The 24,457-nt window shown below is 40.2% G+C and overlaps 3 protein-coding genes across 3 annotated transcripts in view; all 3 read right to left on the minus strand.

Moving 5' to 3' along the window:
- Positions 1-1,427: 1,427 nt before the first annotated feature.
- Positions 1,428-9,027, minus strand: LOC306924001 (diacylglycerol O-acyltransferase 1-like; the record flags this gene model as incomplete). Its single annotated transcript, XM_079502345.1, has 15 exons — positions 1,428-1,912; positions 3,020-3,082; positions 3,222-3,309; positions 3,445-3,510; positions 3,625-3,734; positions 4,194-4,229; positions 4,794-4,832; positions 5,080-5,183; positions 6,320-6,424; positions 6,578-6,683; positions 6,776-6,828; positions 7,237-7,322; positions 7,448-7,488; positions 8,138-8,225; positions 8,879-9,027. The coding sequence occupies 15 exons, from the start codon at positions 9,025-9,027 to the stop codon at positions 1,733-1,735; spliced, it is 1,314 nt and encodes a 437-aa protein (XP_079358471.1). The 3' UTR covers positions 1,428-1,732.
- A 1,341-nt stretch (positions 9,028-10,368) lies between these two features.
- LOC306922760 (DNA-directed RNA polymerase II subunit RPB3-like) lies at positions 10,369-15,461 on the minus strand. Its single transcript, XM_079500581.1, has 9 exons — positions 15,258-15,461; positions 13,169-13,218; positions 13,021-13,089; positions 12,690-12,742; positions 12,430-12,558; positions 11,932-11,983; positions 11,578-11,746; positions 11,272-11,346; positions 10,369-10,822 (listed from the first exon to the last, which is right to left on the minus strand). Exons 1-9 carry the CDS (start codon positions 15,341-15,343, stop codon positions 10,678-10,680), a joined length of 828 nt encoding a protein of 275 aa, XP_079356707.1. The 5' UTR covers positions 15,344-15,461; the 3' UTR covers positions 10,369-10,677.
- A 2,168-nt stretch (positions 15,462-17,629) lies between these two features.
- The window catches only part of LOC306923327 (olfactomedin-4-like), a 30,524-nt gene continuing 23,696 nt past the window's right edge, over positions 17,630-24,457 (minus strand). The window contains exons 3-7 of the mRNA XM_079501379.1: positions 20,973-21,191; positions 20,429-20,582; positions 18,902-19,123; positions 18,617-18,785; positions 17,630-18,440 (exon numbers count right to left, since the gene is read on the minus strand). Coding sequence (XP_079357505.1) covers positions 17,999-18,440; positions 18,617-18,785; positions 18,902-19,123; positions 20,429-20,582; positions 20,973-21,191 — 1,206 coding nt within the window. The 3' untranslated portion in view covers positions 17,630-17,998. The remainder of the gene's footprint in view (positions 18,441-18,616; positions 18,786-18,901; positions 19,124-20,428; positions 20,583-20,972; positions 21,192-24,457) is intronic.

Consider the following 24,457-nt stretch of genomic DNA (forward strand, 5'->3'; position numbering starts at 1 on the left):
GAGAGAGATGGGGGGAAAACATGTGGCAAAGGCCGACGGGCTCGGGACTCGAACATCAGGCTGGATTGCCGGCCTAGGTGCCTGCATGGACTGCTCAGCCTAAATGTGAAGTCTTGAAAAGACAAAGTTGGCCGCACACACTTGTAGCCAATAACATATGTAGTCACATATCTTACGTTATCTGTAATTAAAGTGTTCTGTATGACAGCTTTACATAGAGAACAGGATAAGGAAATAAACCATGTTAGAGGAGCGTCCTTGTTGCCGAAAGGTTGTCGGTTCGATTCCCCGGGCAGGAAAAATCTGGGTTGGGAAGTGATTGGTCATCACTCACCCAACACCGCTGAAGTGCCCATGAGCAAGGCACTGAACCCCCAACTTCTCCAGTGGAGCTGCTTAGTGGCCAATAGTATATAAGATTGAGGTTGTACTGGTCAGATCCCAGGTTTTAATGTGTGTGTCTGTCTGTGTGTTTCTATGTGCAGGCCGGGCGTTGCTGACAATGAGCATCTGTGCTCAGCTACTACCCTGGGTAAATAAGGAGAAACAAAAATGTGCCAATACTTTATTAGAATAGGTCAATAGGACGCAGAGAGTAAAAAACAACGTTTTATATGATACCCTGAAGAAGGCAGTTGCATCTGCCGAAACGTTGGTATAAAGTATCGACACTTTGGCCACGAGTGTGTGTGGCCACCTTTGTCTTTTCAAGACTTCACATTTACATTGTTCTACCGTGGACGGGCACCACTACTAAGACTGGTGTGCGTATAGCATACTCCTGCGCAGTTATAGGTAAAAACAGGAATTGGCCTGTTATAGTGCCACCATGAAATTGAAAATGTTTTGAAAATGTTGAAGTGGCATTTCTTCCTCTGCCTAGTGGGAATGTGCCTGCATAATTGCACGGAAGTAGCACACTGTTAAAATTTGAGGCATTTTGTTCAAAACGGACCAATCCTGCAAACTTTGGAAGGCAATCTTAGCCAATGGGGATGGAATATGGGGAAGCGGACAGATCCGTGTTGATCATTATGATTATAGAGATAGTGTATACCGGTTGGTGTGATGTATGGATAAAATGTGTACTAGTAATCTACAGAAATGTGTTTTGCAAAGGTCGGTCTCATGGTGGCGCTATAACAGGCCGTTATGGAAAATTTGGGGCAGAGGTTTGTTGTTGGCATCCAGGGAGTGAGTGTGCACAGTTTGGCATATATTCCTTTATTCCTTCGGGTGAATGGCAATTTTCACTATCAAATTCCCTTTTTCGTTTTGTTTATTAATTTAGAGGACGTAGGGTGAGGGTCTTCGTCCTACTCCCCCCGCCCAGCACTCCCTGCTGATAGGTGCCGCCCCCAGCCCGTAGGAGTACATGAAGTGACAAAAATCACCCTTCCCGCTTCCCTTCCCTGAACACAGGCCAATTGTGTTCACACAGACACCCGACAAAGCCGGATACGAGGATTCGAACCCAAAAACTCCATGGTGGTGGGCAGGGACTTTACCACTACACCACCTAAGTGCACTGCTGAACTGTTACTCAGAAACACTGGAAGACATTATCACAGTCTCACATCAAAGGATCTCCTTACTCCTCCTCAGTGCAGTGGGAACTTGAAAAAGTCCTCATTTAACCTCAGATCACAGTCATCTTGGTCTAATCAATGTGATTGCCACCATGTGTCTCCAACCACATGACAGGAGATAGTTCACTGGGGGCTATCATCAGTCAGGAAGAGGTTGTGCCCGGTGAAGATAAAGACCGATGATGAAGCTGATGAAGGTTGATGTAGTGGTCATGGAAGTAGGAGGTCACCGCCACAGGAGGGCCCAGCAGCAGACACACCCATACTAAGGCATTGCCATAGTTACCCTGGAAATAGTGCCCAAGGAAAACAGCCACCAGAAGCTATAGGAGGGGATAGACAATGCTTAGTTACAGATAGGAAAACAAAGAGAGGAAAGGAAACAATCTGTTGTTGTTCATTATAATTAAGAAGTAGTGAAAATAGCTGATCTACAAGCTTGCAATGTGGCACGAAGCAATGCATTGTGTGTGCGCTTGTAAAGCTATGCTCACTAGTTTGGGTCCCGGGCAAACGTCTAATCTCTCTTTTGGGTCTCGATCTGAAAGGTTTGAGAACCACTGGTCTACATATATACTATCCAACCAAGTTAGTAGAAAGCAAGTAATTAACCATGTAAACTTGATATACTTCATTGACTTGGGTCCCCTAGGTGTCTGTAGCCTTACTTCTTCTCTAGTCTACACACCATATAGCCCATCTACAAGCTCACAACACATCACGTTACAACGACATTCACGAATTTTGACATGAAAAGATTAGAGGCGGTAGGGTACACGACAGTTAATAGTCATGTACATTAAAATGTACAAGATGCTACCTGTCCTGACATAAATCTTCCAGGGCCTCTAATGTAGTATCAAGTGTGTAAGATGGGATATCCCTATAGAAGACCTTTCCAGGTAGAAGGTAATGTTAATATCAATAAATGAGTGTGCAGCCTTTTCTTCACTTTTAGACTTATTTACCAAGGTCAACAGCCCCTCATCAATACTGGTGTGATTGGATAAAAACATTTTTTAAAGTTGACATTTTGGGAATGGTTGTGAAGAGGACAGTTCATTAGGACAATCAGTAGGTTTCATACTCTGGGGAGCATAAATGTGCTAAGCAATTTTCATGGGAATCATGAGATTATATTTTGAGATTGTAAATTTAAAAGGGCGGCACTAGACACAAGGCTATGAGATCGGTCTCTTAAACCATGAAGTAGGTATAATCCTCAGATGAAACACAGCAAATTGAATGGCAATCTAGCCACTTGTTTTTTATATCATGTTTGGCACCTCAATTTGTTTTTGTTTGCTAACTATTACTTTGTGAGAGCATACTGTGTATGTAACTTAAGTGGTAGGCTTACACACACATCCCATTTGGAGCAACAGTTTAATCTCATAAACCTGTATAAAATGGTGAAACACAGCTCTCACCTCAAGTATCATCATGAGAAAGATCCACATGCGGCAACTGTGTAAAGGCAGAGCGATCACATACTGCAAGAGGCAAAGGCCAAAAACAATACGTTATTTTTGACTATTCGTAATTATCATCTTTTTATTTGACCTTCAATGCTATTATTGCTGTATAATTCCAGTCCTGTTGACACCACACACAGTATACATGTAGTCTTACCTCACAAAGGACAGCAGACAGCAGAAAGACCAATACCTCTGCTTGAGTTGGGGACACATTCTTCTCCACAAGCAGTGCATAAAGATGTCTTCATAAGCATCAACAAACAGGGAGAAACGATAGAGATAAACAGAATGTGTTAGTTTAAAGATTGCTCCCTAACATATCCTATCAGCCCCCAAAAAAGGAACAGAACAATTTCAGCACCATTAGGCTGGAATACCTGCGACGCCATTTCTCAAGGGGAATATTCCAGTTCCTCCAGAATGTTATCAGGGTTGTGGCATTCCTACATATATAAATCATATTTGTTATACCATCACAAATCTATACTGTAAATAAGAAAAAAACACTAAACAGAGAATTTCTGATGTCTTTCTGATGTATATGATGACTGACTGACCACCAATCTCCATAGAAATGGCGATCTCCAAAGCGCAGGAGCTCAGCGCAGAAGTTCAGGTACGAGTGAGACAGGAAGAAGAAGAGGAGCCATAAAAAATGAGTTGATGCCTGAGAAGAGCATACATTACTTTGTCAATCAGGAGCATTTAAACACATTGCAGTACAGATTGTGTTTTAAACATTTCCCTCTCAAAAGACCACAGAAAACACAGCCACCACCCATTGACAGAATGTATTTTGTCTCTAAGCCTTTATCTATAAATACCTGGATCCCAGCCCAGGTGTGCTAGACCTAGACCTTACACATTTGCTTTATGGCAGACCGACAGCAATATCTGAAGACACCTGCGACAAATCCTGTTCATCTGGAGTCGATGGAATGAATCATATTACTAACACTGCAAAAATACATTGTAAAAAGATACTTGCCACAAGCCCTGCTAGGTGATCCACCCTTCTTATGATGTCCATATTCTATATACGTATAAAGAAAGAGTTAGCTGCAAAAGCATAGACAATTTTATGATGCAAATTATATGATATCACATGATAGGAAACATCACTCACAGAGTCTTTTGAGCTCTGGAAGATGGGCTCAATCCACTGAGAGAAAACCAAATGTACAGGCAACAAACAAATAGTCAGAGTGGATGATAAACAACACTATTAAAATGTATAGCCTTAAGCGAAAAACATTATGGTAGACACTGTACATAAAATATGTAGTGGCACATTACTGTAATTAAACACTAAGCTATGGTATAGTTAATGCATATGCCATTAAAGATCTTATATAAATATTTATGTTGCTGTTGGGCAGAAACCTTGCATCTCCACATTTCATTTTCATGTTTTTTTTTTTTAATGTATGCTTTTGTCGTACAAGAGTGTCATGCAAAAGTAGCAGACATAGCCAATCTACAAGCTCACAATGTGTCACAAAGTGATGTGCTGTGAGCTTATAGATTAGCTTTTTTTAGATTTAAAATTTAAAATTTTAGATAAAACAAGTCAAAAGTCTGGCTGGTTCTGGGTTTTATAAATATTGAAACAATATTTCATTTCCTAAAACAGGTAAAACCTTTTGACATACCTGGTCTTCCCAACAGCCATATTATTATAATATTCTTGCCAAAAATACATATTTAATATTATTTAACAAATTACCTGCTGCACGATTCCAACTATGACCTGAATAAGGATCATCTGTAGGTGGGAGAGGCAAGGCAGTAATTAATAAACACAGAGGACTGCAGCAGTGCTCATAGTATATCAGACACAAAGAAGTCCTTTCAAATATCATATTAAAATTGCCTCGCATAATGTAGGCATCGGTCAGGTCATTTACAGACTGACTTGTTATCTGCAATAAAAAACCTAATAAAAGAAAACCTTGTAGGAAAGACATCAATGACATCTTTGCTGGAGCAGTGCTGACAATTATTCAACTCACCATTTCCATCAGCCTCTGCAGCAGTTTGTTGATACGGACTTTGGGGGTTTGGGGGAAGTTTCTCTGGTAGCACAGAGTGGGGGCCAGGAGGAAGTAATAAAGATCTAAAAAGAAGATCAATTTCTCATTTACAAGAATAAATAAATAAATAATGTTTTGCAGAACACCCATCTCTCACTAACTTTCATTCAGAATCTGGCACAGTTATTTAACTCATAGGCACGATGCAGGATCATTGTACGTGCCCGTCGGCCCCCGGCCTACTTGAGAACGATGCAACTTTGGAACCTAATAATACCTGTCAACTTGTCATAGCACCCATTTTAACTGTCTGTCTGTGTCCCACATGGAGATGTAGATCTCTGTTGTATCTGACTGTCTGCCTGTGTCTGAAGAGGGCAAACTGACATGGCAATCAATTGGCTGAGGCAGAGGCTGGAAATTGGCTGATTAGGCCCACTGGCAGAGCCTGAGCAGAGCCTTTTGTGGTGGTTCTGGAGAACGGTGGGTCCGACCGACTCGATACCGGGCACTGCACTCCCTGCGGGGGTGTGGAACGCGTGTGTCGAATTAGAAGTCGGTGGGGTAACACACACACGCACGCACGCACGCAGACACACACACAGAGACGTGGCGCATTTATAGTAGGATTAACGTTACTTTCTACCTGGAAAGGTCTTCTTTAGTGATATCCCAATTAAATTGCATGACATCTTTATGCTTTTGTTTCTGCTCATGCCAATCAAGCCACCTTCTAGAAAACTGGGATTAGTACATTTCAACGTAGAACAGTGGTTCTCAAACCTTTTTGTCAAGGACCCCCTATTTGGCCGTGGACCTCCATCTGAAAATATATTGTGCCAGGGAACCCCAACAAGATTTGAGTTGTTTTTTAATAGCTATAGATGTACAAGCTCAGCTTGTAGAAATATTGGGTTTAAGTTGTAAAATTGATTTAGATGATATTAACTAATATGCTGGGGAGTGGGACCAACTGGAACCCCCGCTGGGAGTCCCCAGAACGCACTTTGAGGAGGTTTAGAAGAGTTTAATTGAATTAAATAGGTAGCTTCACCTTGCAAAGTAAGGTGCTTGTCATATACTTCTGGCTCATGTGATACATTCTGGTCTGTCCCTGCAAAATACATACAAAAAACAGAAGTGGTTATTGTTCATGGCATAACTGAAATGGACTCTGAGGTTCCAATCCTGCAGACATATTTTGCCACTGATGACATACTTGCATCCATGAAATGACCCTGTCGGTACCACCGGTTAGTTTCCTGGTAGGAATATAGCTTAAGCCACAGAACAGTGCTGGTCCACAGAGAGAAGAGTGCTCCACCTGCTGGACAAAAGGGCAGTCACAATACTACATGCAACATGCTTAGTATACACTATACAGTGTTGTATGTAGCAGACCAAATATACTTCTGTTGCTTGCAACAACAGGTGGATTAGAAATAGCAATGACGCACCTTCCTTGTGTAATATTTACCTGTTGATATTTTAGAGTCATATAGAATGACAACAGCGGGAAATAGCATGAGAAATCCTAGATTTCCTAGATGTAAACGCTGGCCATTGATGGAGGATAAAGTACCCTAATAGAATAGAATAGACATGCATTTTCCATATCAGAACCAGATTTAGAAAAAGAAAAGAAAGGTAATGCAATTTTGCGCTTGTCTTATACCTTTTCCTGGGACCTCTCGAGAAGCAAGGCCACAATAGCAGACATGTTGCCGGCTGGAGGAAATTCACAACAACATTGTCCATAATCACCAACAGATCATACATATCCCTCTACAAAGTCCTCATTTACAGTTTTACAGTTTTTCCATGTCATCATTCCATTCTAGGTTCCAAAGCTAGTTGCAGGTGGTTGTAACTGCTTTCATAACAAACACACTGAAAACATTTGGGCCTATAGTTGTTACTGAGGACCCAATGGACCCTCCATTCATAGTTAAACAGACCTGAGTTACAACTGTACTTGGAGCGCTTTTTTCCCCCATCTACACCAAATCTCCTTTAGCCTAGCTCCAGCCCCTGCATCAAATTAAAACTTCAGACTGTTTAGTGTTCTGTTCCGGGCCCCCAGAAAATGGATGCTGTGGTTAAGATAATTGGTATAATAAATAACAGATATCTCACCCAGTATAAGGTTGATAGATGACCAGGCATATTTTTGCTCAGTGAGATGTTCCAAAACCTTCTTCAGATCTATTAAAAATCCATGTCTAATTTAAGGAAACAAATAAGACAAAACATTATTGTTATACATGTACATACAGACAGTACATGTGTATGTGAGTGAGTGATGTGAGTGCATGTGCAAGACAGTTTTTAGTTCATACTCACGTACTGTATATAGTTCTCCAAGATCAAATGTGCATATGTCAAGACCTGAAAATCATGACATCACAATTGTAGCCAGGGAAACACTGGATGTCATTTTGATTGAGATATGAGCAATAATGGCACGTTTTCACAAATAAATAAAAAGGAAAGAAGAAAGCTAGTCAGACAAGACACCCATCCCAGAAACTGGACAATGCAGTGTTTTTTGGTGCATCGAAAAATGGTTCACAATCACAAGGTTTAGAGTTACAATTATTGTTGGACAATGTATTATGTGATTACACATAGGCCTACAATATCTCAACCAGTGGTCCACAGACCACTAGTGTCCCATGGCATAATACAGCAGGTGGTCCATTCATTTGTGAATACATTTGTCCAATCTGTATGGGAGAGTTAATACAATATAACTTACACAATTGGGGTGGTTGTAAAGTTTGGTCTAGCTGCTCTTCTATTGAGACATCCTGCATCTGGTTTAACACAACCTTTGACACAATCCTGTTCCGTGTATACTACATATAGTAGGTGATGTGTGAGGTGGTCCTTGAGGATTGTTTTGAATAGCTAGTGATCCAGCGCTCAAAAGAGGTCGAGAACCATTTTTTAAGCTTTTGATAGAAACTTAATTAGCCTAATAATAACATTAGAACATCACAACAACAATAGAATAGTGTTAAAATGAGTCACCCACCAGAAGGATGATAATCCAGTTGCGGACACCTCTGTAGTCAGTGAAACAACTGTTGGAGCTCAGCAGCGAATCCTGAACACAGTGGCAACTGAACAAAAAATAAGCTAGTTTCATGTGCATGCATGCTTCAGTGTTGATGCAGTGACAACACAATGGTTAATTTGGCCACATTTAATAATGATAATAATAATAATTAATTGCATTTTTTATAGCGCTCAAAGCGCTTTACAATGGTTCATTCATTCATACATTGGGAGGTGAAGCTGCAAACAGTCGACGCCAGCGTCCTCACTTCCCACATTCACACACCAATGGTGGCAAGCTCACACCGACCAACCCATTGGAGGCAATGTAGGGTTCAGTGTCTTGCCCAAGGACACTTCGACATGTGGACAGGAGGAGCCGGGATTCGAACCGTCGACCCAGGGATCATTGGACAACCTGCTCTACCTCCTGAGCCACAGCCGCCCATAAATAATAATTTAAAAGCTGTGATTATGATATGCACCACATGTTCCACTTTTAGATGAGTTTCTCAACTGTTAACTCAAGTAGCCATGTCCCTTAAGTGTGGCAAACTAAAACCCTCTTGCAAGTCCCCCTTTTTTAATTCCGTAAACACATTTGATCCAGATTAGATTTTATTCCTTTTCAGGACAAGCTTTGTAAACTGAAGCAAATGTAAAATCTTTATTCTCACAACTTCAGCACAGGAAATTATCATACATGATGAGATGTTACCAGAGCATGAGAGAGGGGTGGTGTTCATCCTGTGGGCCAGTAACAGATGTAGACTGATAGACTTCCTCATCATCCTCATCCTCTTCACTGGAGGACGGGGAGCAGGCAGATGAGAACCTCTTCCTCACTGCATCCATGTCTAGGTCCATATTGCCTAGTTTGAGGCTTTAATTGTCACTGTAGTGAAACTCAAAATCTCAGAGATGGTGGGTTGGATCCATAATATTCTTGCAAAAGAAAAGCAGTAGTAAATGTTCAAAAAAAATCTACACAATAAATATGCCTCATACATCAATATAGACCTATAGCTAGACTAGTCTGAAATTCAACACTAACTAAAAAAAAACACATAGCCCTAGGCTACACTTAATGAAGAACGTATTGTCTTAAAGCACGTTCTGTAAAGGCAAGGAAGATGGGTTCTAACTTAACCTTCCTTGAGATGCTGAAATAAAATTTCGTTTTCTTATATGGCACTGCATGTGTGCTTTGAAAGCTAATGCATCCTGCAGGCATGACAGTTTAGCTATCCCACTGTGCCACCCCACTCAGATTATTTACATATGCAGCGAGCGTTCCGTTTAAACCGTGGTGTTCCCAAATTACAGCTGGCTACGCACCTTTTCATGCCTCGGCCACGACGGCCAGGCAGCTCCACATACCACAACAAGCAGCCATCCAGTCTGAGTAGAATGGGTATAGCTGCTGAGTCAAATAGAAATTATATCATTTAGACCCATAATGATATCTTTTCCGCCACCGATTAGCCATTCTTAATTCAGTTTATTAGAACGAACGATCCAGCCCAGACCAGGTAGCATGCAGGATGGTAGGCTACGCAAACTGTCATGCAAGATCAATGCAAGTGCAGTTCCCTCTACCTCCAGCTGGCTGCCACCAATATCGTTACAATATTATACAATGGAATGTCTAAAGTAAAAGTATTACTGTACCACGAAGAGAAACTGTCCAGTTAAAGTAGGCTTATATTTTTAACACAGTTCCGTATCAGTCTTCAAACTATTTTTTATTTAGCATTTCAAACTCTGCATTAGCAAGACAGTGAGGTAGAATATTTTGAAGCAGGGGCCATGCACCTTTGAGCACTTGACTTCAAAGTGTGCTATACTGTAGTATGTATTTTATCTTATTTTCACTTTTGATAACATTCTTAATTTGGTATCGTTGTGAAAAAGTGCTATACAAATAATTGTATTATGTTGAGGACCCAAACAAAAGTTTTACTCATGTCTAGTCACATTTTGTAAGATGTAACAATAAGAAATCCTAATCTAAAGATTTTGACCTAGGCTGGACTTTTTATGTGTGATTTTAAACTGAATAAATGCATACTTATTTTGATCAAAATGAATGAAATACATAACATTTGTTTAATTCGAAATTTATTTGTAAAAGAATATTTTAATTTCCTTCTTCAATCGGTAAACAACTATACCAGGTCTGATAACAACATTGAAACAAAGGACACATTCAATGGAACAACTGTTTTTTTCAATCATAATTTTGTAGCATGTTTAGCCATATCTGCTAACACTTAAGCATGACAAAACAAACAAAAAAGAACACTGTCAATTGCAATCTGGCTGTTGATGGTTGATCAGCATTCAAACTAGAGATGAATGCTTTCTGAATTACAGCCCTTTGCTCAGAGGAAGAGCCCTCAAAGCCCCATTATGCTGTATAATTTTGCGTGGGTGTTTGCACATCGAAAATAGCCGATGTAGATCGGTTATCTTTGGTGAGCAACACCTACGCGCAAGTAAAATATGAGTCAGGCTTCAGTTGATGGTGAGAACGTCGCTCTGGATCTCATGGCTGAGCTGGGTCTGTAGGTCACTCAGCTTCTTTTTGAGCACGGCTAGCGCTGACATTACAATGGTCTCTGGTCGCAGAGAGCCGCACGACTCCACATTATAGTAGAACCTGTCAGGGTAAAGGTTGCAGATGAGGAGTTGTTAATAGTTTTTAGAACAACATAATCGTGACAAGCTCAGTATATTCTTATTTGTTGTACTTGTAATAAGTTGTGTATTAATGCGTCATCAACGTAACTTTCCTGTTCTACCCTGGATTTGAACGTGGTTTTGTTTTGCTGTCTCACCTAGACGCTCCGTCTCAATAAAAAGCAGGGGGACCAAATACAACCGACCCAATGTATTTAAGTTCTATTCATAATTTCATATTGTATTAACATACTCAACCATACAAATTTGACGGTGCATGTTGGGCACTGGCCTACTTGGATCACCATATAACACCATAAATACAACCTACTGTATGTGTGTGGTCTGACAATCTGAGGTTTAAATGAGTTCTACTCTGTATGTTGAGTAACATTCTAATACCCAGGAGGAGAGGAGCAGATAGCTTACCTTTCTGGTTTTCCATTTGGATCGTAGGGGGCCTCCACATCATCATCCTCAATCTCAGAGTATTCACTCTTTGGCCTGGGGATCACAGTTATGTCAGTCCAGTCAAAACACATGTTGTGCATTCTATTATTATTCAAATAGTCTTCATTCTGTATAACATTTATGCTTCACCACATCAGGCATGGCACATTTTAAAACTTCAGAATGAACATTAAAATAAAAAATAAGAAAAAGATTACAGTGCAGAATAAGAAACCTCAATAAAATGCACTGGCAAGTGGCAAAAACAGAAAAGATGTAACGCACCACTCCTCAGGTCGTGGGTACACTGTGTGTCTCAGTGCATTGTCCGGGTCATACTCAAAGGACACCCCTGCTGTGGGATTCCACTTGGCATGCTCCTTGCCAAAGCCCTTCTTGGCATAGGCCCTCAGACGCAGTTCCTGACCCTTACGAAGCTTGACCAGTAAAATGTCTGTGGAGGTGATGAAGATAGCGAGGGGAAGGACAGTGCGTATGGAATTCAGGGCAAAAGAGGTAGTAGGGCGAGATCAGATGAAACCATATAGTGAACTTATAGAAGAGCAAACGATTGGAGACCGGGAACGACTTGATTGGGAATATGAGAACAAAGTGTACCAGAGAAGGAATTAAGCTTACCATCCTGTTCAACATAGTCATTGGCATCATTGTCTCGATTCCTGGAGGTCACCTGTGAAACACAACATAAACTACTGCAGTGATTCCCAAACATTGTGTTGTGGGCCCATTTTTAATGGGGCACGAGAAATCATCCCTTTCTTGTTTTGTTCGTTTCCTACAAAATCGATGTCATTATTTCAAAAGATTTTCAAGTAATATTTTTTTTTTAAAACAACTTGAAAACAGCAGATCAAGAAGCTCTCAACGTGTTATGACACAAGCTTGAGTACAGACATCAAATTTCTCTTTTCGGTCTCAAGCCAAAGGTTTGGGAACAAAACCTCTTAGCCTTTTTGAACTAACTTTTAACATTCAATCTGGCATCGCTGTTACGAGCATGTCATTATAGGCAAAAATAAATAATTGCAGATCTACAAGTTCACAAACCCTTCACCGTGCGATAAGAGAGTTTCACCGTGCTTTATTGACCCGTTACAGCAACTGAGAAGCACTCACAGGTATGACTCTGGGATTGTTGGACAAGAGGTCACGAGAGGTGACGTGACGAGTCTGGTCCTCTGTACATCGAACATCCATGGTCAACTCAACAGAGCACTCTGGACAGAAGTCATCACATGTGCAGTCCTGGATGTGATAAAAAGAAAAAAGTAAGACGCTGACACAGCATGTTCGCTACTGAGAGAATAAATATCAAGACCGTCCAAAATCATAATTTGTGCAGCAAATTCTTTGTACAATTATTTTGAGACCCTTACCCTAGAATATTGCATTTTGTCCACAACGTCATCACTGGTCAGTGGTATAAGGCCTGAACACACACACACACACACACACACACACACACACACACACACACACACACACACACACACACACACACACACACACACACACACACACACACACACACACACACACACACACACACACACACACACACACACACACACACACACACACACACACACACACACACACACAATGAATTTATGTCCACACAAAGGAGATGCATACAAGGACACATATAGTAAAGGTGCAGTAGAGTTACACACTGTTTTCATGGTACAATAGGCATATATCACATACCTACTCTATGGGCAATGAACTCATCGTGAATTACAGATGAATTGGCATCGATCTGGATCCAGTCGATAGCTGAAATGAAAGTCATGCATGTTAAGCCACAAAGTAGTCATGGCATGTAACAAGTTTCCTCCACTGAAGCAAATCTTACCTATTGTGGCAACCTCTGCCATGAAGACTCGCCGTATGGCATTTGTGATCCTGAAGATCACAAGAAGAGCATGGATTTAGCTGCCAAAGGCATTTCCAGTGGTAAACCGTTTAACCAGTGCAGCAAATTATCTTTAGCCTGGGTTCCAGCCTGATTAGCTGAGTTTCACATTTTCATTTTCGCGGAACGCAGCGAATCAGGCTAGGAACCCAGGCTAAATTAACTTTGCTGTACAATAGGATAAATCAAAACGGATGAACAATTTACAATTTAGGCATTTAGCAGACGCTCTTAATCCAGAGCGACTTACATTAAGCAATAACAAAAGCATGGCATACATCACATATATAAAAAGTAGTTATCATGAATCATGCGTAAACTAAGAACGTAACAGTGGAGTATCTATGTTAACTATACATACTATACAATATAATATATTATACATGTGTACTATAAAGTGCTATGACTACATAAAGTGCAATTCTAGAGCTGTCTACGTAACAAGCTATAAGTCTGTTTAAAATACTATCTAAGTCTACATAATGTGCTATCTAAGGGGCTAGGGCAAGTGTGATGAACGGAACCTTACGTGTCCATTTAGTTACATTAGTACTCTCTCATATGTAAATTAACACTCAGGATTGTACCTGCGACCAATTTGGCCTTTAATAACCTAAAAGTTTAATCTGCAGTCCAGTGATTTTCAACCAGTGGTCCCGGGGACCACAAATGCAGTGGTCCTTGAGGGGGTTCCAGGTGGTCCCCAGCTAAATGATGGAAAGTTGGTAACCAAATGGACCCTTATATAGAACTATAATTCTAGAGTGTGTATAAATGAAACCAAATGGACCCGTTTCATTTACTCACATTTGTGTTAAACATCTGCTAAAGTTAATTTACAAGAAGTCTACACAATAGAGAATGTAAATACTTGTTATTTTAATGTTTGCCTGTTATGTCTCCTATATCATGGTACCACGTCAATATAGCCCCGCTCGGGACCCCCCGGTTTAGCTCTTGTCTTTCGCTACCCCGGAGGGTCCCGTCCCACCGGCGTCATGCTACATGCTAATTATAAAACGCATACAGATTTACCGTCGCATACCCCTTTGCTGCGCTGTGTGTGTTATAGTGACATGTTCCAAAAGAAGCATATAGGAGCTATAGGAGACAACGGAAACATCAATGTAACTTTCCTTTGGCGCAGAAGCCGTTAAGTATTTTTAATCTTTGTGTGACCGTTTTGGCAGCTCTGAAATTCTCTCTTCCTTCCTTGACTTCCTTATTGACATCCCATTGTACCACCTCCAGCGCCGGAACTGGCAAGATCAGAGGCAGGAACGTAGGGACTGACGCGCAGATAGGATGTCAATAAGGAAGTCAAGGAAGGAAGGAAGAGAGAATTTCAGAGCTGCCAAAACGGTCACACAAAGATTAAAAAAACTTAAGGGCTTCTGCGCCAAAGGAAAGTTACATTGATGTTTCCGTTGTCTCCTATAGCTCCTATATGCTTCTTTTGGAACATGTCACTATAACACACACAGCGCAGCAAAGGGGTATGCGGCGCCAGGGCCAAATTAGCCATTGGGCCAATGGGGCCGTGGCCCGGGGGCCCTTGGCTCTCAGGGGCCCTTCTGGGAAAATGTAAAGCCCTGTAATGGGTTTGAGGCCCTGAAAAAAGCTCCTGGGGACCTTCATTGGCCATTGATTTTGTTAAATTTAGGTAAAAAAAATGATAAAAACACAAAAAAAACTCGAAAATTCTGCGCGCACCGCGCTAGGGGCCCTTGTGGGGTTAATCCGTCCCTCGTATGCGACGGTAAATCTGTATGCGTTTTATAATTAGCATGTAGCATGACGCCGGTGGGACAGGACCCTCCGGGGTAGCGAAAGACAAGAGCTAAACCGGGGGGTCCCGAGCGGGGCTACACGTCAATACAGCATGGAATGTGGAGGCGAATGTGGACACATGCTGATGATTACTAGTTAAGTTACACACGTTTCAGATCATAGTAAAGGTCTTGAAAGTTTCTTCAGTAAGCTGCAGTGCTTACAGAGCGAAATAAATAAATACACTGTATATACTCACGCCAGGTCGGTGTTCTCAATAATAAACTTGACATTCTCGTCTGTTAATTCTGTAATTTTCACCGTTGGCTGGTTAGCATACGGCATGACTTGAATAAAATGAATACAACTTGGTATAAACAGAATGTTTGCTTCCCTGGCAGTGGCTGTGTGTAGTGCGTTCGCAAATATTTTATATCCGGGTCACACATTGCATTGGAACATCAAAATAAAAGCTCATCCTACACAGAGCCATGTCTATATCTATATACTCGTTTGCAATGAATCTAATATTAAATGGGTCAGTATATGGCTAAAAATCTAAATAATTGATAAAAGAGATTTTCCAATGGATTCTATTAGTATTGGGTGTGCTAAATAACATACTAAAAAAATAGGAAGAAATAACTTCTGGAAAGGCATCATTTTCAACATGGCGTCCACGATGGCTGCCAGGAGCTTAAAATGCCTATAAACTGGGATTTAATACATACAAAATCATAAGAATTATACTCTTGCTGACAAGTTTTTGATTTTTGGCATGATGTTAGGTATGGGTATAAGGTTTTCAAAAAACATCGCAAACAAGTCGGGCTCGCCCCCCTAGTGGTCTGTTTGCAATGAATCTAATATCAAATGGGCCAGTATATGGTTAAAAACCATAATAATTGATAAAAGAGATTTTTATTTTTATATTAGTATTGGGTGTGCTAAATAACATACTAAAGAATTAGGAAAAAATAACGTCTGGAAAGGCATCATTTTCAAGATTGCGTCCACAATAGCTGCAAAATGCCTATAAAGATGGGATTTAATATGTAAAAAAAATAATAATAATAATTGATAAAATGTATTTTCCAATGGATACCATTAGTATTGGGTATGCTAAATAACATATTAAAATTTTGGGTGAAAATAACTTCTGGAAAGGCATCATTTTCAAGATGGCGTCCACGGTGGCCTCATTAAGCTTAAAATGCCTATAAACTGGGATTTAATACATAAATAATCATAACAATTATGCACTTGGTGACAAGTTTTAGATTTTTGGCATGGTGTTAGGTATGGGCATGAGGTTTTCAAAAACCATCGCAAACGAGTTGGGCTCGCCCCCTAGTGGTCTGTTTGCAATGAATCCAATGTTAAATAGGCCAGCATTGGATTCATTGCAAACAGACCACTAGGGGGCGAGCCCAACTTGTTTGCGATGGTTTTTGAAAACATTATGCCCATACCTAACATCATGCCAAATATCTAAAACTTGTCACCAAGTGCATAATTGTTATGATTTTTTATGTATTAAATCCCAGTTTATAGGCATTTTAAGCTTACTGAGGCCACCGTGGACGCCATCTTGAAAATGATGCCTTTCCAGAAGTTATTTTCACCCAAAATTGTATCAATTATTTTGGTTTTTTTTAACATATTAAATCCCAGCTTTATAGGCATTTTGCAGCTATTGTGGACGCAATCTTGAAAATGATGCCTTTCCAGACGTTATTTTTTCCTAATTCTTTAGTATGTAATTTAGCACACCCAATACTAATAGAATCCATTGAAAAATCTCTTTTATCAATTATTATGGTTTTTAACCATATACTGGCCCATTTGATATTAGATTCATTGCAAACAGACCACTAGGGGGCGAGCCCGACTTGTTTGCGATGGTTTTTGAAAACCTCATACCCATACCTAACATCATGCCAAAAATCTAAAACTTGTCAGCAAGAGTATAATTGTTATGATTTTGTATGTATTAAATCCCAGTTTATAGGCATTGCTCCTGGCAGCCATCGTGGACGCCATCTTGAAAATGATGCCTTTCCAGAAGTTATTTTTTCCTATTTTTTTAGTATGTTATTTAGCACACCCAATACTAATAGAATCCATTGGAAAATCTCTTTTATCAATTATTTCGATTTTTAGCCATATATTGACCCATTTAATATTAGATGAATTGCAAACAGGCCACTAGGGGGCGCTCCCAACTCGTTTGCGATGGTTTTTGAAAACCTTATAACCATACCTACCATCATACCAAAAATCAAAAACTTGTCACCAAGTGCACGATCTTGTTGATTTTGGACGATTTCAGACCCAGCTACTAGTTACTGTTGAGTCAAAACCATAGGTCAAAACTCAGAAATGGACCACAAATATGGTCAGCATGACATCCCAGACCTCAAAAAACTACATCTCCCAGAATGCAGCAAGATGGCTGCTCGTTACAGGATTAGGAGCACCTTAAAAGGAATGGAGCTTCAGTCATTCAAGCAGATGCAGACAGCAAAGACAACTCTTTGCTTCTTCTACCTCCAAAGACGCCAATGGTCGGTGATATTGTATTGTTTTAATTACACTTATATATGCACTGCAATACTGTTTGATGTGGTTAAAATCTGTCTAATTGTGTTTAGTAGCTTCAACTGCTTCAGTCTGAAGTGGGGAAGGAACACGTACATTAACTTACTTGAGAGTTGGATTTCACTTATGTTTAAAAGTATCTCTTTACAAAAGAAGACCAAGTTAGAAATGTTAAAATGATTTAAGAATTTAAAAGCTTACTAAAAATGTGGACAATTCATGTTAAAGGTTTAAAATGCTAGATGTTTACTTAATTTGAATCTTTTATCCAAGCTTAAAAATGTGGACTCGAGAGTGAAGACCAGACCCGAGAGCGGACTCGAGTACTACATCACTAGCTATTACATCGAAAGTGACCTGTTATGATTCGATTAGGCTACTGGTGTGGTAAATATCCAATCACTCAAACTCCACCTGGTAGGACACCATCTTCCCGTCGCCATAAACATACAGCATGTGGTCAACGGGACTGTAGTTGAGGGACATGATGTTGGCTGACATTTTCTGCATGTATATGCCAACATCATACCTCTCAAGTCCCGTCGTGGTGTCAAAAGCGTAGAAGATCTCCTCGGTGCCAGCGCTCACGTAGCGCGTGGCGTAGAGAATGCCACATGCCACGAATGTGTTGGTGACCGCTTGCTTGTAGAGTGAGGTGTGCCAGGTCTGCCCGAGCGTCAGCTCTTTGCCCAGCTCTACCTTGGACAGGATCAGGTTGCCAAAGTTCTCAGAGGTGGTGTAGATTACCCAGATGCCGCTCTCGTCGGTTGCCAGGTCCAGGTCTGTGTATGGGTAGCATACAGTGTGACCAGTGTGGCAAAAGTTACTCTTAGAGTTAAACCTATACACGAGAGAGAGAGAGAGAAAGAGATTAGTGTACAAGACCCATGTTAATTTCTGACTGCATACATGGAAAAAGTTTACACGATCACTGATACCCTGTAAATAAATACATAAATAAATGCACACAAGATAGATAGATAGATAGATAGATAGATAGAAAAGGGAATATTTTACCTGGTGCCTTTGGGCAACTGTACAGAGGTAACACTAAGGTCTGTCAGGTTGAATCTACAGATAGCATCTTTGTTATAACAGCCATAGTACAGTGCCTCTTCATAGAGCACAGCGTTTGGGCCTTGGATGGTGTTGGTGGTGGGGTTGGAGGGGGAGATTATTACATTGCCTGTAGGAAGAAATACAAGAATAAACATACTAGTAATAATAGTACATGATACCTTTACTATGAGGAAATAAAGCCCTATTAAAAATGTACAAAAAATTTAAAAAAAGCAGATCTACCTGGACGACTCGCTCCGACAATCAGGGCACTCAGACTGGAGAAACGGCGTACATAATGAGCAAATACGTTGCTGACTGTCAACATCACCAGCCAATACCAGCTCTCCTTTCCTGCTTCAGGTTTAGCATCGCGACCCCAGGCCCCATATGCGTTTGAGCCAGGCGCTACGGAGGTGATCCTGGGCCCAGTGATATTCACCATACGTCCAAGAGGGCAGTTCCCTGAGAGCACAGAGTGGGAAAAGAATGACTGGAATGGTGAGGAGAGGAGAGGAGAGGAGAGGAGAGGAGAGGGGATGGCAGGGCAGGGGAGGGGAGGGGAAGAGCGACTTAACCTGACTCCGCCAGATGGGGCGGTATTGAGTTCACAAGTTCACAATACAGCCTCCATCTGGGATCGCTCAGGGATTGGCATAGAAACCAACCCGCGCCGAGGTGAAACAATCAGCGGCAGCTACGGGCGGGATCTTGGCGAGACCGGGTGTGACGGCAATTGTATTACACAGCTCCTTTAGAATTGGAAAATCGTCTTCTATTCTTGAAAGCAAGCGAGAAGCGATGACGTGACATGCTGTATACACATCTGACAAAATAGTTAACACTTTTATCGTCTGCAGGGGTAGCCCCATATGTGCCCTCTACGCTCATTCTGTAGCTCCGAGATGAGGTCACAGAAAGAGCCCCTCCCACCCCGTTCAGAGACGGCGCATGTTTCCACAATTCCCCATTTCTTACCCCTTTCTAAACAATATATCAAAAACGTGAAGTGGCTTTCAGGGTTTACACTAATTCAACGTCAACAACGCCAAAGAAAATCCAACTTTAAACGGTTACACGAGCGTCTAGCGGTTGTTTCGCATGTTTTTCAAGGAAGTTGAAAAGCTTTAGCGCCTCCCTGGCGCCTCCCCTGGTCGAAAATGTCCAACTGACTTCAGTTCACTCGACATGCCCGCGCACACGCACCAATCCCTTGATAAACATGGAAGCGGCTGACTAAACCAATCGCTGTAACGCTCGTAACCGTTTAAAGTTGGATTTTCTTTGGCGTTGTTGACGTTGAATTAGTGTAAACCCTGAAAGCCACTTCACGTTTTTGATATATTGTTTAGAAAAGGGTAAGAAATGGGGAATTGTGGAAACATGCGCCGTCTCTGAACGGGGTGGGAGGGGCTCTTTCTGTGACCTCATCTCGGAGCTACAGAATGAGCGTAGGGAGAGGGCACATATGGGGCTACTGCAGGGGTTGTTTCCTTTCCTGCTCTTATGCGTCATGTAGACACGTCAATGTGATTGACAGACAGTCCCATCCAATCAACCAGCCAACTAGCCTGAAGAAAAAGGGAAGGCCTTCTTCAGCGATTGGGCTACAGAGATCCCTGATGGAAGTTTGTGAAACAAGTGTGAAGCAAGCATCTTCAATCTGGCGGAGTCAGGTGAAGAGCGACTGTTAAGCCAAAACTTCCACTGCAGCTCTGAGGAAGTGAAAGGGGTTGAGTAAAGTCACGTCTGGTGAAATGTGGGACATACCTTGTGGAGGCTGAGTGAGCGGGGCTGGGCGGGGCTGTCCGTTTTGGCACTGGTCCAGGTCTCTCTTCAGACGAGTATTGTCCTGGTCTCTCTTCACAACCTGCATGCTGTCATACGTTTGAAGATCTTGCATCTCCTCTTTCATCTCCTGCAGCTGTAAGACAACAGGGCTTTTATTGCGTGTCAAAACCTTTATAAAACATAATCCAATGATGGCCAAACAAAAGTATTTTTTATGGCATTAAATATATGTTATACACCTACTGTATACACTATGCAGTAAGATTTTTATTTTCACTATATATATATATATATATATATATATATATATAAATGTATGAAATTACCATACCATTGGCTACACCAAGTTATTATAAAAAAATGAAACTCAAGGCTGCTGATCCCGACAATCTTTGCTGTGTGTCACTCCCCATCTCTCTTTCCCCCTTTTCCTGTCAGTCTTTTTTTTTTTGCCTTTATTGATAGGTCAGCATCCTATCAATAAAAAATATATTTTATTTTTTGTTAGGTTTTGTATATCTACCTTGCGCTCAGTGTCAGTGTTGAGGAGCTGGGAGCCCACGGTGCTGTTACTGAGCTGCTGGATGAGCTTTAAGACCTCCACCTGCTCGTTGTGGATGACCTGCAGGCTTACGGCTCCGTACAGATCCCCGTCATCCTCCCTCTCCAGCTCCCACACCATGGCCTCCAGCTGGGGCATACGGTGCTCCAGGGCAAGCAACAGAACATCTATATCCTGGAGCTGGAAAAGGCAGAGTCCACCGTTATTTATTAGCTTTTGATTGATTGATTGATTGATTGATTGCTTTATTAGTCAAAAATGTAAGCAGCACGGAGGTACAGTAAAATATTTAGGCTAAAGGAGGAATAACCTGACTAACAACAGCTCATGAAATGTACAAGACCTAGTCATACAGTCATACTGAGGACCTAGCCCTGATTGGCTGCCACACACGCTGCTGTCATGTATTGGTTACTCAGGTCACATGACCAGGAAACAGTTAACAGAAATCTTTAGAGACACCCAATGTTATGTAATGTTATGATTGAGACCAGCCGGTTTAGAGGAGCGTTCGTTATTAAATAAAGAAACCTGACAAATATCACTATGTGATCATTTCTTGTTTCTTTCTTCATATTTCCTAAGTATTGTGACTTTAAGTAGTCACACTGTGACTACTGTGATTCTGTGACTGTCACGGAATATTCATCTCAACTACGATCGCACCCCCGACTGTTGATAATCACTGAGCCGTGCGCTGTGCATTCGCAAAAAAATAAATAAATTGTCCGTCGAAAATGCAATGATTGCGGAAGTGGAACAATACAGGCCTTTTAGAAAATGTGGGAGTGGACCGGACGTCTTTGGTCATCAACAAATACAAATAGGAGAAATAAAAAAGGAAAAATGGTGGCAGTGTATGACCCTGATTTCTATGACAGGACAAGCAGAAATTACAAGTGAGATGTACAGTATGTGTTTATCTTTGTTGATTCACACAAAACACAATATTAGTGAGCAATGCATGAATGCCAAAACCCATAGATCCAGATTATTTTCATAATATTATTTCCGGGTGTACAGCATTGTACTGTAAGTAATTCCATCCAAACTCACTCATTCATCCGGGTTTCAAATTATATATACAGGTACTGTACTAGCCGCAATTTGCAACTCTAGATTTTTTTATAATGGGATGAATCTAGAGTTGCAATACCCTCCATTGACTCCCCACTCATCATTTTGCGTTTGCGATCTGCTTGTCTTAAACGACGTTAAACTCACCAACATTGCAGCTGTAGTCCAAGCTTGAATTATTCTCTTTCAATCTGCAAAGCTTGTTTTTCATGAAAATCCACCGTAGACATGTTATGAGCTACTTTCTGTCAAGAAGAAGAAATGTTGGAGTTTGGAAGCGCTCGTTTGTATTAAAGGGATAGTTCAGATTTTTTGAACTTAAGTTGTATGAAATACTTGCCATTAATATAGTGGTTGCAACTGTATTAATTGATTGCCCGAGTCCTGTGGTGGGAGTTCTGCTCTGGTTTTGGTGAAATATCAAGTAGTTCCGGTCATTTTGTGGGGGGCACTGGGTGCCACGCAGTAAAAGTAAATTAATCCACAAAACTAACGTAATTTGTATTGTTGACCTATTTCTAAAATATTAGTGCAACTTCCGTTCTTTTTTTACCCCTCTATCACACAGAACTATGTTTTTTGTGTCCATATCACTACGCCCAAAAAATAGTTCCATGTGATATAGAGGGGTCAAAGTTGAACGAAAGTCGCGCTAATATTTTAGAAATAGGTCAACAATACAAATTACGTTCGTTTTGTGGATTAATTTACTTTTACTGCGTGGCCCCAGTGCCCCCCACAAAATGACCGGAACTACTTAATATTGACCAAAACCAGAGCAGAACTCCCAACATGGGACTCGGGCAATCAATTAATACAGTTGCAACCACTATATTAATGGCAAGTATTTCATACAACTTAAGTTCAAAAAATCTGAACTATCCCTTTAAGGGGTCGCGCTGCTGCCTCCTGCTGCCCTGCATTATGTGCAAATGCGAAACAGATGCATGCAGGGACGTTCAGTGACTTACACTGTAAAAAAAATCTGTAAAAAAACAGTGAAATATTGTAAAATCCCTACAGGGAAAAACTGTAAATAAATAAACTATGGAAAAATGTTTAATTTACAGTATTATTATGTAAATTCAAATAATCTTTAGCAAAGTAAATTTATCATTTATTTTTTGTTAAAATAACAACAAATGTCTGTAAATTTACAGATCACTGTAATAATTACATTCAAAAACTGTCATTTAAAAAAAAAATACAATACAGTTACAATTACAACATTACAGTGTAAAAAAAACAGGTTATAACAGGTAGATTTAAAATAAAATTAAATATCTGTAAAAGCGGCATTATAAATGTGTCAATTAAATAACATTTTTTACCTGTAAAAGTGGCATTATAAAAGAGTCAATTAATAGTTTTTATCCGCAAATTGATTATTAATTGGTAAAAACAACAGCTTTATTCAGCAGAATTAGCATTATCAGACTGCTATTACTCCAATTATTTCAGTAACTTTTACATACAGTTGTCGTAGATCTTACATTAAATCCCATTCAATTTCACAGAAAAATACAGGGCAAATTACAATGTTTAACTGCAAAAGCGGCATTATAAATGTGTCAATTAACAGTTTTTATCCGCAAATTGATTATTAATTGGTAAAAAAAACAGCTTTATTCAGCAGAATTTGCATTATCAGACTGTAAAAGTTACTGAAATAATTGGAGTAATAGCATACAGTTTTCGTAGATCTTACATTAAATCCCATTCAATTTCACTGAAAAATACAGGGCAAATTACAATGTTTAACTGCAAAAGCGACATTATAAATGTGTCAATTAACAGTTTTTATCCGCAAATTGATTATTAATTGGTAAAAACAACAGTTTTATTCAGCAGAATTAGCATTATCAGACTGCTATTACTCCAATTATTTCAGTAACTTTTACATACAGTTGTCGTATATCTTACATTAAATGCCATTCAATTTCACTGAAAAATACAGGGCAAATTACAATGTTTAACTGCAAAAGCGACATTATAAATGTGTCAATTAACAGTTTTTATCAGCAAATTGATTATTAATTGGTAAAAACAACAGTTTTATTCAGCAGAATTAGCATTATCAGACTGCTATTACTCCAATTATTTCAGTAACTTTTACATACAGTTGTCGTATATCTTACATTAAATGCCATTCAATTTCACTGAAAAATACAGTGCAAATTACAATGTTTAACTGCAAAAGCGACATTATAAATGTGTCAATTAACAGTTTTTATCAGCAAATTGATTATTAATTGGTAAAAACAACAGTTTTATTCAGCAGAATTAGCATTATCAGACTGCTATTACTCCAATTATTTCAGTAACTTTTACATACAGTTGTCGTATATCTTACATTAAATGCCATTCAA

The sequence above is a fragment of the Electrona antarctica genome, assembly GCF_951216825.1.
Source record: "Electrona antarctica genome assembly, chromosome: 5".
Classification (NCBI taxonomy): Eukaryota; Metazoa; Chordata; class Actinopteri; order Myctophiformes; family Myctophidae; genus Electrona; species Electrona antarctica.